The sequence below is a fragment of the Entelurus aequoreus genome, linkage group LG07 (genome assembly GCF_033978785.1).
Source record: "Entelurus aequoreus isolate RoL-2023_Sb linkage group LG07, RoL_Eaeq_v1.1, whole genome shotgun sequence".
In the NCBI taxonomy this organism is placed as follows: Eukaryota; Metazoa; Chordata; class Actinopteri; order Syngnathiformes; family Syngnathidae; genus Entelurus; species Entelurus aequoreus.
Genome location: NC_084737.1, coordinates 69,146,020 through 69,162,009, shown reverse-complemented (window position 1 = coordinate 69,162,009; position 15,990 = coordinate 69,146,020). Strand labels below are relative to the sequence as shown.

The window sequence follows — 15,990 nt, the reverse complement described above, 5'->3', positions numbered from 1 at the left end:
CACAACCTACCGATCTCAGGGCGGACACTCTGACCACTAGGCCACTGAGTAGTAGTTTGAACCTCATATGAAATTAGGCCGAATGTCTGGTAAAACATTGCATTCTTGTTGTCTTTAATAACTGAAAAAACTAAGATATTCGCAAAACTGTCATGCGCCACCAAGATTTCATATTATCATATCAAAAGCATCCTCCCTCTCAAGAGAAATCAAGATATGATTATTAAATTCAAGCACATCCACACGTTTTGTAGGCAGACATCGTCAATGCATAAACTGCGAGATAATGGGGAGAGAAACCATAAAATATTTCATCAAAGGCCGGTAAAAGCTTACTCAGAATACGGGCCATAAGTGCAGTGTTGGCGAGGGGCAAATTACCCCTCCCTGAAAGGTGATATAAATCTGTGTGCGCTGCCCCCAATGTTAGCTGCAGGTATAATAAAGAGCTTGTCAGAAATGAGCTACTGGGAATAGGTTAATTTACTGCCAAACACCAACATATGATGCGGTTATTTATAGGATCTAATAAAAGCTACACGTTTCTTGACAACAAATTTGACTTTTTACTCGACTCATCTAAACTACTCCTACTTGTTGAACCATTTTCAACCATGCTCAATTGGAGTGAATCCTTGACTTTTATAACTACCCCTGTAAATCATTGGGTAGAGTATTTTAAACAACGACTTCAACTGTACATATTTTAGAACGACAAGTGAGAGGAAGAAAGGAGGTGTAAAGATTTATCCTCCTACTCACCATAGAACGACAGCTTTCCTTTGACAGAGTTTTTTCCTCTGCTGTTTTCAGCCAAACATTCATACATCCCAGCATCCTCCTGCTGAAAGTAAGGGATTTCTAACACTCCGTTGGCTTTATTGATATCCACCTTTCTTCCAGAAGAGGCTCCATCAACTCTTCTCCAACTGATGGTTGGCACCGGGCTAAGAAGTGGAAAAGAGGCAACATGATTGTATGAAGACTCCCTTCGAGGCCTGATCTAGTAATTCCACAAAACAGTGTGTGCAAACTATAGAATAGCAAGTACTATTAGTGGGCGTGTTGCGGGTGAATTACTAAGACTGTTTGTGCAATTGATAACAAATGCAAACGTGGTGCAGACCACCCTATTTAAGAAAGAGGTTTTTATATGTACTACTGGCGGTGCCTGAGGAAACACTCATTTGCCTCTACATTCATGATATCATATGGCCCAATGGTCAAACACGTGCTGTTTTACTATGTTGTGGAATATGCAGCACACACCTCCTTTTCTGGACGATATACTGTAGAAGCGCAATCTTGACAAAATAACACATTTTTACACACTGAACTAGAATCGTTCAGAAAAGCATGCAAGAATGCATTAAAATGCATGTTGTAAGAGTTTTTTTCATAAAATAGATATATGGTTAATAATTATTCATATAAAAAGAAAAACCCGCCTGCAGACACCAAAAGAATCATTTGAATGTTTTTTAATCAGTGCTTTAAAGGCCTACTGAAACCCACTACTACCGACCACACAGTCTGATAGTTTATATATCAATGATGAAATCTTAACATTGCAACACATGCCAATACGGCCGGGTTAACTTATAAAGTGCAATTTTAAATTTCCGGTTGAAAACGTCTATGTATGATGACGTATGCGCGTGACGTCAATCGTTGAAACGGAAGTATTCGGACACCATTGTATCCAATACAAAAAGCTGTTTTCATCGCAAAATTCCACAGTATTCTGGACATCTGTGTTGGTGAATCTTTTGCAATTTGTTTAATGAACAATGAAGAAACTGCAAAGAAGAAAGCTGTAGGTGGGATCGGTGTATTAGCGCCTGGCTGCAGCAACACAACCAGGAGGACTTTGACTTGGATAGCAGACGCGCTATCCGACGCTAGCCGCCGACCGCATCGATGATCGGGTGAAGTCTTTCGTCGCTCCGTCGATCGCTGGAACGCAGGTGAGCACGGGTGTTGATGAGCAGATGAGGGCTGGCTGGCGTAGGTGGATAGCTAATATTTTTATCATAGCTCTGTGAGGTCCCGTAGCTAAGTTAGCTTCAATGGCGTCGTTAGCAACAGCATTGTTAAGCTTCGCCAGGCTGGAAAGCATTAACCGTGTAGTTACAGGTCCACGGTTTAATAGTATTGTTGATTTTCTGTCTATCCTTCCAGTCAGGGGTTTATTTCTTTTGTTTCTATTTGCAGTTAAGCCCGATGCTATCACGTTAGCTCCGTAGCTAAAGTGCTTCGCCGATGTATTGTCGTGGAGATAAAAGTCACAGTGAATGTCCATTTCGCGTTCTCGACTCTCATTTTCAAGAGGATATAGTATCCGAGGTGGTTTAAAATACAAATCCGTGATCCACAATAGCTCTCGCTGCTGGTGTAAACAATGGGGAAATGTGAGGAGCCTTTCAACCTGCGACGTCACGCTACATCCGGTACAGGCAAGGCTTTTTTTATCAGCGACCAAAAGTTGCGAACTTTATCGTCGATGTTCTCTACTAAATCCTTTCAGCAAAAATATGGCAATATCACGAAATGATCAAGTATGACACATAGAATGGATCTGCTATCCACGTTTAAATAAAAAAAATTCACTTGAGTAGGCCTTTAAGTCTTCCAACAGCTATAAAATTATGACATCATATTGCTGAGTAGACGATATGTCTATTAGTTTTTAGTCATGACAGTGCAAAAATGTTGACACACACACATAGGACGAAGGATTTTCTGTGCATTGTCTGTCTTTGTAGCACAATCGGCTCCTTTCTCACAACCATTTGTGCATAACAGTGCCAGTTTGCATGCACATTTCAAACGTGCTAAATATAGACGTAAAAAAGCGGCTGCAGGACAGTTTCAGTCTTGAAAAAAATCAAATTTCGAGAGCTCAATGATTATAGTTGCATCTTTTTATCCCAGTATTGTGGGCGTTTTGATAATTAGCAAATGTTCTTCATATACATGAACACAGACACGGTGAATGGATTGCACTCTCTCTTTTGCTTATTTAAGAGACACAATTATCTGCGCACGAGTTTAGTAGATCAGCATTGCATGTGCTGTCAAGTTTGCACATGTTTTAATACACGCAGACCTTTAGTGGATTAGGCCCTATATCTTAATTAGACTAAACCATTTTTTTTATTTGCGAGATGCACCTCACCATGCGCTATGATACACCGTGAAAAATTGTGAGTTCCCCAAACATGGTGCATGATACATAAAAAAGGGTCTATTAATTTTTTATATTACCTGAAATTACCCAAAAGAGAATGCAACAGAAAATCATGTTAAAAATTAATGATTTTAAATTAAATGCACAAGGCCACAAAAACAACAACTTCAAAAACATTCAGAACATTTTTTTTTAGCTTGTACTGTAAGTGCAGCACACCAAGGAGTCATTAACATGTGCAATCATTTGTTCCCCCAATCACTCTACATGGTTCCCCACACAGTACCAGATAGCGTACAGTATGTGTAGTGCAGTAACTGTGAGTCATAACTGTGAAGTAACAAGGCACAGTGGGACGTACTTTCCAAGTGCAAAACATTCCAGCTTGACAGTTGAGCTCTTCGCCACGGGAACAACTTCCGGGAACTGCACCTCAATCTTTGGCTCATATTCACCCATCACACCTGGGGTTGCAAAGAGAAATTGAGAGCCGATGTCACACGAGTCTGAAGATAACTTTTATCCAGCTTAGGTCCTGAAAATGTCATAAAAAACAAACAAAACAAAGTGCACCAATCCAATAGTGATAACAATAAAGTACAGCCTCTAAGGCTAATTTGACCTCTATTGGGGATTTGACTGAAATTATTGTAATTAATTTCTGGAGACGACAATCAATGCCTAAAGGGGTGTTCTATAGAGCAGTGGTTCTCAAATAGGGGTACGCGTACCCCTGGGGGTACTTGAAGGTATGCCAAGGGGTACGTGACATTTTTTTGAAATGTTTGTCAAAAAGAATTTTGAAAAGAGATGCAACAATGCAATATTCAGTGATGACAGCTACATTTTTTGTGGACATGTTCCATAAATATTGATGTTAAAGATGTATTTTTTTGTGAAGAAATGTTTAGAATTAAGTTCAGGAATCCAGATGGATCTCTATTACAATCCCCAAAGAGGGCACTTTAAGTTGATGATTACTTCTATGTGTAGAAATCCTTATTTATAATTGAATCACTTGTTTATTTTTCAACAAGTTTTTAGTTATTTTTACATATTTTTTTCCAAATAGTTCAAGAAAGACCACAACAAATGAGCAATATTTTGCACTGTTATACAATTTAATAAATCAGAAACTGATGACATAGTGCTGTATTTTACTTTTTTATCTCTGTTTTTTTCAACCAAAAATGCTTTGCTCTGATTAGGGGGTACTTGAAAAAATATTCACAGGGGGTACATCACTGAAAAAAGGTTGAGAACACACTGCTATAGAGAACTGCAAAAGCCTTTTTACAAACATTTCTTGTTTAATATGAAAATAAAAAATTTGAAACAGAGCTGCTCGGATGACAAATGCTTCAGGGTTACATTTTCCAACCCAAATAGCCAAAAATGTTATTTGAAACTGTCCTTTACTTCAAACCTTGCTCTGACAAAATCATTAAACTTGCACCAAATGTTAATACAATGCTCCAAGAGTGAGTTTTTATTAATGCGGCGTTGTTCTTACCATCTAATCGAAGCACCAGGGGTGTGGGTGGCCCTTGAACACTGCTTTTGGTGACGGTGTTCGTGACTACACAAGTGTAGTTGCCCACATCAGATGGTTCAACTTTGGCAATGTAGAGGTTGCCCGTCTTCTGGGACACAAATCGCCGTGTGTCCTGGATGACAAACGACGGGTACTCGTTGAAGATCCACGTGAAGGTAAGCTCTGTAAACACACAGTCGTGGGCACAGCAGACATGAGGTGCACAATTCAAATATGTGCTCTCTCTGTAAAGGTATGCTTAAGACCTGGTTAACCGGCAGAGTTTGATTAAACTGCAGCTATTTCAGTTTGAAGGCATGCCTTTGGAGATTAAGCAATTAGTGGATCGAACAGCTTGTGCCAACCTTCTCTGATTAAAAACTGAAATGAATAACCATGGAGCAATTATTCTCACACGCTTGAATACTGGTTTCAATGTGTTGGATTCACTATGAGACAGTGATAACTGACAACAACTGCATCAAAATATGCATTCGTATTCATATTGCTTATTGTAATGGTTCGACATTATTACTTACAAAGAACAGTCATAACAATCACTGTTTGGGGTTGTCGTACACCTAAAATAAATAATAGATTTATTTTTAAACATGATACTCTATATTACAAATTACAGGGTGTCCCAAAAAGTTTATGAATTACAGATCAGGCGATTTAGTGGTGCCATCTCACCCAACTATTCATCATCCTATCCCATCCAGTTTCTAAGAAAAGAAGTCCTACAATACAAACCAAGTGGACTGCATTCCGGCCGGCTTTTCACCATGGGCATGAAATATTATAAAAAACAAAGATGGCGGTTTTGACACATTGACAACCAGATAAATTGCTCTGGACCATATTGCATCCCTGCCCCAAAGGCAATCTTAGTCTAAAAGCAATAAATCGACTCTCCCGTAGAAGGAATAATTGCAATGTGGCGATGCTCAATGCGGACACAATCAAGTTTTTTATTTTTTTTCCTTTTAGGAAATTTGGGGGATTTTAAATGCTACTGCAAACCTTTCAACTCTCAATGTAAGAACGGCTTGAAAGACTTCAGATTGAGTGAAGCCTGCACAACATACTTTGTCACCTGTCCCTCCACTTGGTATCAAACGCAACAGTGTTTCCTGCTTTTCATTCTTGAGTAACACAGGTTAGTTTACATCTGATTAAAGGGGACCTACAATGCAAAACCAACTTTTCTTACCTAGTACCTGTTTTGTGTATTTGCAAAGAGTAAGTCCCGAAAATCTGAAATCAAACAATGGCGCCGTGGCGGAGATATTTGTAAAACAATCTTGCCTTCTTCATACTTTCTCCAAACAAGCCGTTTGGAATTTGACCCCATTTGTGATGCTTTCCCAGTTGTGATGTCAGCCGAAATCTCCTTATATTAGGGATGTCCCGATCCGATATTTGGATCGGATCGGCCGCCGATATTGGCCAAAAAATGCGTATCGGCAAGGCATGGGAAAATGCCGATCCAGATCCAGTTTTTTTTAAAAATCCGGTCCATGTTTTCCAACGCACAGATTTAAATAATACATTCCACTTTTCTGCTGCTCCCTAATTTCCGTTCCGCATTTTCCAGCACACCTTCAACACAGTCGAGTATACGTCCTCACGCAGTTGCCTTTAGCTGCTGGCATTACACGACAGGCTCTTTCCACTCCTTCTTGTGTCTGCTTCACACAGACAGCAAGCGCACCTTCTTACACACGTCACATACTGTCACGTCATACGTCACATACGTATACACACTCTCCCAGCAGAGAGGTAGCAGCATGGGTAACGTTAGCTGTGATGCTAGCGTAGCCGTGTGAGCGGTAATAATGAAGGAAGAATTAATTCATTCCCACGAAAAACAGCTGGGGGTCCATCGTCTGGCGGTGGTTTGGCTTCAAGTGGGAATATGTCGAACAGACAACCGTAATTTGTCAAGTGTGGGGCAAAAGCGTTGCTATAAAAAGTAGCATTACTGCTAATATGTAGCATCATTTGAAAAGTCCCCTGCTAGAAAATGAAAAGTGTTTGAAACTCCGCACGTCAACATCTCCATTGTGTATTATTCAAACTCACCTAATTCAGCTGGCTAGTTGTTATCAAGAGTACTAAAACCCTTTTCAACATGAATCTGACAACCAAGTAGGCTAAATAACTTTAAATTTTAATACATGCTCGGATAAGGCCAGTATCGGCCAGTATCGGTATCGGATCGGAAGTGCAAAAACAACATCGGTATCGGATCGGAAGTGCAAAAACCTGGATCGGGACATCCCTACCTTATATGGTCGGAATTTACCCAAATTGCTTTGTGCGAGTCCGCTATTGTACTCGGACGCTGAGGTCAATAAGCTCCTAGATTTTTGCAATCCTCATCTTGTGGAGCAGACTGGCTCATACATGCACATGCATTATCTACAGTTGCCACTTTAATACAAATTAGGTATAGTTTGAACTTATATCTGTGAGTGGATTCCACATTGAAGCGCTAAAAACTACAACATGGCTGGCGGTGAGAAGACACAGTCGAACAGGAGGTAAGTAAATAAGACCCGCCCACAAAACAGCCCATCCTGAAAAGACTGTCGGAAAGCAGCTTGAAAACGTTCTGTAAAGCATAATCTATGCAACATTTTGACCAAAGAACCACAATTACATGTAATGTAGACCACAAAGAAGTGTTTTAAATGTAGAACAAAAAAATCATAATATGACCCCTTCAAAACTGCAGGACTGTAACTGTCAAGCCTTACACAATGGTTGATCTGTACCACAATATTGTGATTGCAAAACGGTTAAAAGCACATGATATGTTAAGGTATATGCAAGCTCATTTGGGCCTGCAGGTGAGGAATTATTTTTCTTCGGTCAAAACAATTTGAGGTTTTGAAAAGCAGGGTTTGACAATCACAAAAGAACCTGATTGGATGGTTATGCTCCAAGAATCAGCATGCAATGTTTACGACAGTATGAGACACATGCAGAAAGCTGGCTGTTTTTCAGAATATACAACAATTGTTACAACAGAGAAAAAATCCATCAAACGTTGAGTTTTAGGTTTAGTCACCAGTGTGTTTGTACTCAGAATTAACACTGCTGTGTGAATTAATAACTACAGTTAACTGTGTTATTCTGATGGATACATTGCCTTTGTGCACTCTTTTATCTGATTTTGTACTCCTGATTTGAGACCGTTTCTGTTTCTGAGTTGTGCTCCTTGTCTAATTATCATATTTCCCTGGTCTCATCAGCCATGCCATTTTGTGTCTGCCAGCACTCATGCTTTCTTGTGCCAGTTAACTCTGTCATTTTGTTTCTTGTCTTATTGCCTTTCCCTGCCCCTGCCTTATGAGCCGATGAGATTGTCCCATGCCCTTGAAGTACATGCATATAAATGGTATCATATATGTACAGTACATCTATAGTTTGTACAGGGTAGCTAGAGAGGGTGTGCAGTGGGAACATGTCAAGATGGACAGTCGATTAACAAAACCCTGGCCGTGAAATCCAAATAATTATTACTGTAAATTAAGGACTATAAACCGCCAATTGTTTTCCTACGCTTTGAACCCTGCGGCTTATAAAACCGTACGGATAATTTATGGATTTTCTTTGTTGTCGGCCATAATGCAAATAGTTTTCCTAAAACACACAAGAAAGAAACTGAAAAGGTGTGCTATAGTTTGTGCTATGGCGTCATCTTTTGGACAAGTCCGCTTACTGCAGGTGCTGCGGGGTAAACGTCTACAGTATTTCCTTCTGTTTAGTGCTTTGCACCGGAAGTGATGTTCCGTCTTCTCGCACACATAGCGTTTTTACTGGTGTGGATTCTTCATTCATCACTCCAAGCAATTTTTGTAAGTTTTGCAATATATCTAAAACAATTCATATTTTTTAAACGGTTCCATGTGTGATGTCTGTAAGAGTTTTAAGTCATATTTCTGTGTGCAATTGTAATGTATTCATTAGCATGACCTAATATGCTAACTTGTTTATCAGTGTCTGTTAGCATTATTAACTTAATATGGCATTTTTGTTTGTATTGTGTAAGTTTCACAAATTCCTCAGTAAATTCACCAAAACGTCACTTTGGAGTTATTGAGTCTGTTTAGCTGGTTGGAAGCTAACTTCCGCAGCTAGTGGGTCCATGACAATGACTTCTCTTTTGTTTGATCAGCCATTTTACTGCCTTGTGACAGGCATCGTTTGGAAACCCATCCATCCACACAAATACGACTATATATACGACGGACACTGCCCTCCAAAATAGTCTCTTTATTTTTGATGAAATAACATTAGAGGAATTATTACAGCGTGTAAGTGGGATAAAACAAACAACATGTTTACTTGACCCACTTCCTGGGCAACTTATCAAGGAACTGTTTGTATTATTAGGTCCATCAGTGTTAAATATTATAAACTTATCACTTTCCTCCGGCACTGTTCCCCTAGCATTCAAAAAAGTGGTTATTCATCCTCTGCTCAAAAGACCTAACCTCGATCCTGACCTCATGGTAAACTACCGACCGGTCTCCCACCTTCCGTTTATTTCCAAAATTCTCGAAAAAATTGTTGCACAGCAGCTAAATGAACACTTAGTGACTAACAATCTCTGTGAACCTTTTCAATCCGGTTTCAGGGCAAATCACTCTACGGAGACAGCCCTCGCAAAAATGACTAATGATCTATTGCTAACGATGGATTCTGATGCTTCATCTATGTTGCTGCTTCTTGATCTTAGCGCCGCTTTCGATACCGTCGATCATAATATTTTATTAGAGCGTATCAAAACACGTATTGGGATGTCAGACTTAGCCTTGTCTTGGTTTAACTCTTATCTTACTGACAGGATGCAGTGCGTCTTCCATAACAATGTGACCTCGGACTATGTCAAGGTAACGCGCGGAGTTCCCCAGGGTTCGGTTCTTGGCCATGCACTCTTTAGTATTTACATGCTGCCGCTGGGTGACATCATACATCATACGCAAGTACGGTGTTAGCTTTCACTGTTATGCTGATGACACTCAACTCTACATGCCCCTAAAGCTGACCAACACGCCGGATTGTAGTCAGCTGGAGGCGTGTCTTAATGAAATTAAACAATGGATGTCCGCTAACTTTTTGCAACTCAACGCTAAGAAAACGGAAATGCTGATTATCGGTCCTGCCAGACACCAACATGTATTTTATAATACCACCTTAACATTTGACAACCAAACAATTAAACAAGGCGACTCGGTAAAGAATCTGGGTATTATCTTCGACCCAACTCTCTCGTTTGAGTCACACATTAAGAGTGTTACTAAAACGGCCTTCTTTCATCTCCGTAATATCGCTAAAATTCGTTCCATCTTGTCCACTAGCGACGCTGAGATCATTATTCATGCGTTCGTTACGTCTCGTCTCGATTACTGTAACGTATTATTTTCGGGTCTCCCTGTGTCTAGCATTAAAAGATTACAGTTGGTACAAAATGCGGCTGCAAGGCTTTTGACAAAAACAAAAAAGTTTGATCTTAAGATGCGACTTTAAGGTTTTACTACTTACGTATAAAATACTACACGGTTTAGCTCCAGCCTATCTCGCCGATTGTATTGTACCATACGTCCCGACAAGAAATCTGCGTTCAAAGAACTCCGGCTTATTAGTGATTCCCAGAGCCAAAAAAAAGTCTGCGGGCTATAGAGCGTTTTCTATTGGGGCTCCAGTACTCTGGAATGCCCTCCCGGTAACAGTTAGAGATGCTACCTCAGTAGAAGCATTTAAGTCCCATCTTAAAACTCATTTGTATAATCTAGCCTTTAAATAGACCCCCCTTTTTTAGACCAGTTGATCTGCCGTTTCTTTTCTTCTCTCCTCTTCTCCCCTGTCCCTTGCGAGGGGGAGTTGCATAGGTCCGGTGGCCATGGATGAAGTGCTGGCTGTCCAGAGTCCGGACCCCGGGTGGACCACTAGCCTGTGCATCGGTTGGGGACATCTCTGCGCTGCTGACCCGTCTCCGCTCGGGATGGTTTCCTGCTGGCCCCGCTGTGGACTGGACTCTCGCTGATGTTTTGGATCCACTGTGGACTGGACTTTCACAATGTTATGTCAGACCCACTCGACATCCATTGCTTTCGGTCTCCCCTAGAGGGGGAGGTTACCCACATATGCGGTCTTCTCCAAGGTTTCTCATAGTCATTCACCGACGTCCCACTGGGGTGAGTTTTTCCTTGCCCGTATGTGGGCTCTGTACCGAGGATGTCGTTGTGGCTTGTACAGCCCTTTGAGACACTTGTGATTTAGGGCTATATAAATAAACATTGATTGATTGATTGATTGATCCATCCAACCATTTTCTATCGCTTGTCCCTTTTGGGGTCGCGGGGGTTGCTGGAGCCTATCTCAGCTGCATTTGGGCAGAAGGCGGGGTACACCCTTGAAACAATTAAGCTATATAAATAAACATTTACAAAAACTTATTTTGTAAATAACACATTTCACAACGTCTGTCCCTGCGGCTTATAGTCCGGTGTGGCTAATATGTGGAGGAAAATGTCTTTTTTTCAAAAATTTAGTGGGAACAGCTTAAATACTGGTACACTCTATAGTCCGGAAAATACGGTATATCTATTGTTTTCTCTTCTTTCAAAATAAACTAATTGAATGGCGTTGTAATTTGAAAAAAAAATGAAACTGGCACCAGGTTCTATGCAATAAAAAGGAAAGTGGAACCTGCATATATTACCTTTTCTTTAGACCTGCACCTTTGCCTCTGTGAAACATATCTAATGCAACCTTACTTGATCCGTCAGATCCACAGTGGGAACAGATGTAATATCTTCCCAGCGCCTAAATCATACATCCCCCAGCACTCATCTTAACCAGATTATGCATAATTAATGTCACTTTTGAAACAACACCATCCAGAAGTGCAGGGCACAACACACTGAGCAACAGCAAATAAAAAATCACTAATTGTTAGTTAAAGATTTATGGTGAGAGACAGGAAACGGGATGTTGGAGATACTCAGGATTCTATTTGATGATCTGACGTGAGAGCATCCCGCGGAAGGACTGTAATGGAATAACGTAAAAATGAATGACAGTGACTGGCAGATTTTCATTGCGGTTCTATTTAGCTCGTGCATAATGAACAGGCAGCATCAATTCCCCTTGTAATGGCATGAGAGGAAGGAAGAAAAATAAAACATGACAGGCCAAGGACATCGCAAATCAAGAATGGCTTCACACAAGTGTGTATTGTATCGCAGGAAAGCACATGTACAGCCAAAGTGGGTGCTGGTAAGTTTGTTCCCTTGACAGGAATAGCCATTAACCATGGCTATCTATCTGTATTCATAACACGCAAGTTCACTTTATTAAAAGGCTTAGGTCATGCACTTGGGAAAAATCCCTGCAAGCTATATGTGTTGTTAGTCGGCAGCTAACAACCTCTCTTTTGAGCCAAAAAGAGAACAAGTGATTGCAGCCTTGAATACTGTATATGAATAAAAGTCTCCCGGTACTTCCATTAGCAAAAGGAGGTCATAGGCATTAGGTTCTGTCTGACCACACCTATTCAAACCCTTTCAAAGTAACGAAAAACATACAAAACATGTGACCTAAATACAGGAGAATGCATTTCAATATTAATTCATCATTTTATACATCTTTATACACAATTCACAGCTCACAGATGGATCCACATTCTGACTGCATCCAGTCTTTTCTGTAACTGTCGGAAGAGTTTGAGGCATCGTTAAAGTAAAATAATGGCTCCCTGAATCATGTATGGGATACTTAAATCCTTTAAAGGGGGGGATGAGGCAAGATCCATTTTTAAGGCCCTGTTTTGTTGATCGTGAATTATGTCCTTTCGGCATTTACAAGAACTTGTTTCTCACTTTTATGGAACTTTGAGTGTGCAGTCAAAAGTAGTTTCTGTTTTTCAAATATGCTCTATGGCTTATGTTGTGCATTTGTGAAAAAATCTGACTATAACTGTCAAGCCCTGGTACAACTTTTCTTGTTGTTAATATTAAGTCTGCCACTGATAAACCCACTGCAGCTATGAACAAATATGTGTACATGAAATACTGTCTGTGAATGACACCAAAGTAAATTCTTTGAATACAATTGTGCGTGTAGAAGGGTGAGGTGGGGTCAGATACATAATTCTGATTGCAGATTGCTTTCCAGAAATTATATTAGAAAACATATGCCCTTAATCATGTCTGACCCTGACCCTTTCCATCAACAGGCATAATCTTTTGTGACAGACGGGGAAAATATTGGTTAAAAAAAATATGTCCTTTCAATTGCTGCGCTGGGTCCCAGGAGAAAAAACACGATCCATCACAAGATGGCATGAAGTGAAGGGTAAATAAAAGCAATCAACTTGCTTGTCCAAAAACAATCTTTAATCAGTTTTACATGATATGAAGAAATCAGTAGGGAGAGTTGAACTGACTCATTTCATAATAATGAATTTGGCCAGGATTTTCTGATATTTGAATACTTGACAGATAGCGTAGTTACTGATGACAAAGTAACACTAGAATATGTGCAGTTAAATAGTCAGTAAAATACTAAAAACAATGCCATCGTTAAGTAATTGGATGCATTTAATCACTGTAATGTTTCTAAAATATGTTGGTATAAGAGTGGAAATTGACTTAATTCCCATGATTAATTATGAGATATATGGGTTCTCAAAAAACTTGTTTTCCATAAGCCGCACAATCTTATGTTTAATGGCCAAGTAATTATCATGTTATTGTTGAACTGACCAACAGTAAACCAGAATATATATTCTTGACTTCTTAAACAAATTGTTTGATTGTTATGCCCCTTGTATTAAACATACTAGGGATTAACATGATATATATTAAAAGCAAAAAGCAGGCAGGTTTTTATGAATGACCCAATGTGACATATATGGGCCAGGTACAGTGGAACAGTGTGTGATTTAGAAAACAAACCTCGAGTACTCAAGTCATAAACAATCAGTGTCACCAGTCAGTGTCAAGTTAAAAAAATAGTGTTAAGAAGCTAACCCAAAGTGAGTTAGTGCTGGTAACATGTGACAAGAAATGTGACACTTTTGATTAATACTTAATAAGGCTGCAGCTAACGATTATTTTTCTATCGATTAATCTATAGATTATTTTTTCGATTAATCGGTTAATCTATAGATTATTTTTTCGATTCATCTATAGATTATTTTTCCTTTTACCGATTATTTTTTTATTCAAAATGAAGATGAAAAAATAAATGCAGGCCAGTTTTTTCAAAAGGCATGGCTTTTATTTACAAAAAAAAAGAAGTATGGCCACTCAGTCAACATTGACAACAACATGACAAAATATTCTGTAACAATGTAAACATTTAAAACTTTTAACATTTAACAAAATTAAAAGTAGCTTATTTGCTTTTTAATGTGCAAATATAAAAGTAAACATCCAGTGCAAATCGTAATATTCTGCAATAGTATAAGCATTTCAAAAGTAAAAGTATTGCTTATTTGCTAAAATGTGCAAAAATAAAGATAAACATCCAATACAAAAAAGTGCCAATCTAAATATTCTGGAGCACTGTAAACATTAAGTATTGCTTTTAAAATGTGCAAAATAAACATCCAGTCCAACACAGTACACAATAACCAATTCTACTCATTCCAGTGAGTGACTAACAGTTGTAATGAAGAAAGGTTAGCATGTCTACATGCTCTGGTTCTTTTCTTGTTTACAATATTCCCAGCAGCTGAAAATAGGCGCTCAGAAGGGGTCGATGTGGCTGGAACTGAGAGCTAATTACCGGTAGCCTTCACCTCAAGCCAGGACTGCGAGTGAGCTGAGCTCCAGTTTATATTCCTAGAAGGTCAACGGGCTCATAGTAGGGATGTGCGTATCGATCCTGTGGTATCGATATATCGATACTCACACGCTACTCATTTGGCATCACTTTTCTGAAAAAAGTATCGATATAAACCAAAAAACGGCGTGTGGGGGGTGCAAGCATCACTTTCAGATGTTTTTGATGACTTACTTAAACTTACTATGTGTTGGGACAGCCCTGTACCTGGCCGAGTATAGAGCTGGCCCAGTCACGTGACAGGAGACAGCCAATGAGCGTCGTCAACGTGCAACACACACACAGCCAGCCGACAGCGATGCAGCCAGGCATATCCAGTGTTGTCCAATTGTTGACTTAAAACAGGCATTGTTTTTTGTTTTTTTTTAGTAATGTTTACTGAATATTTTTGTTTAAATGATTTATCCTAAATTCAAATAATTTCCACACAGGGGAATTTACTGTTAGTTGAAAATTGCTTGAGTATTTAAAACAAGATAAGAAAGAGATAACATTTGGAGATTCTTCATCTTTGCATTACAGTTTTATTTTTTTCCAAGAAAGTCTTGAAATATATGATTGAATGTGATTTTGGTTTTAATCTGTAACATCATTTCTTACATTTCGAAAACATTAGCCTATTTCATATTTCATTAATTGCTAATTATATCACAAACTTTAAAAAATAACTGCAGCTTCTTGCGATTCGGATTTGACAGTTAATTGGAAAGCCCTAATATCTAATTATTATTATATATAATATATAATTATTATTATATATAATATTTAATTTATTTTTCATATTTATGTTATTTATTTTAATTTTACTTTTATTATATATTGACCATAATAAATGTGGTATAAATAGTCTGTTTTTGTCTTGTGATTTGTCTTAAATAATAACAATAGTAATAATATTTTTGACTGACAAAAATTGCCAATAAGAAATTAATGGTATCGGTATCGGTATCGATGAAAAGGCAAGATAAAGTATCGGTATCGTATCGAATCCTAAAAGTGTGGTATCGCCCATCCCTAGCTCATAGTGATGTTACTAGTAGTTGACTGGGAGGTGTTTATTATCATTTGGGGAGAGTCCGCTGCCTGATGCTCACCTGCTAAACAGATCTGCTCCACGCTGAAGCGCTGACTACATGCGCTCTGAATACACACTGCTGATTGGCTGGTAACGTTTTGAATACGCACTGCTGATTGGCTGATAACGCTTTGTATAACGCTTTGTGTGTACCAATCAGATGGTTGTGTGGGTGGGACAATGCTGCGTGCTGAGACAGAGGCAGCCGCAGAAGGAGCGAAGCAGCTTGTTAACACTTTAGCAGCTAAAGTTAGCTTTAGCTTAGAAACTCGTTCGGTACACCCCCGTACCGAACCGAAAGCCCCGTACCGAAACGGTTCAATACAA

The 15,990-nt window shown here is 39.2% G+C and overlaps 1 protein-coding gene across 11 annotated transcripts in view; it reads right to left on the bottom strand.

The window, feature by feature from the left end:
- The window catches only part of cntn3a.1 (contactin 3a, tandem duplicate 1), a 213,963-nt gene that overhangs the window by 81,573 nt on the left and 116,400 nt on the right, over window positions 1-15,990 (bottom strand). For all 11 annotated transcript variants that reach the window (XR_009826854.1, XR_009826853.1, XR_009826852.1 and 8 more), the window contains 3 exons: window positions 4,704-4,907; window positions 3,552-3,654; window positions 763-947 (listed from right to left, as the gene is read on the bottom strand). Coding sequence is in view for 7 of the 11 variants with exons in the window: in XM_062054358.1 (XP_061910342.1) it covers window positions 763-947; window positions 3,552-3,654; window positions 4,704-4,907 (492 nt within the window). In the remaining 4 variants the exon portion in view is untranslated. The remainder of the gene's footprint in view (window positions 1-762; window positions 948-3,551; window positions 3,655-4,703; window positions 4,908-15,990) is intronic.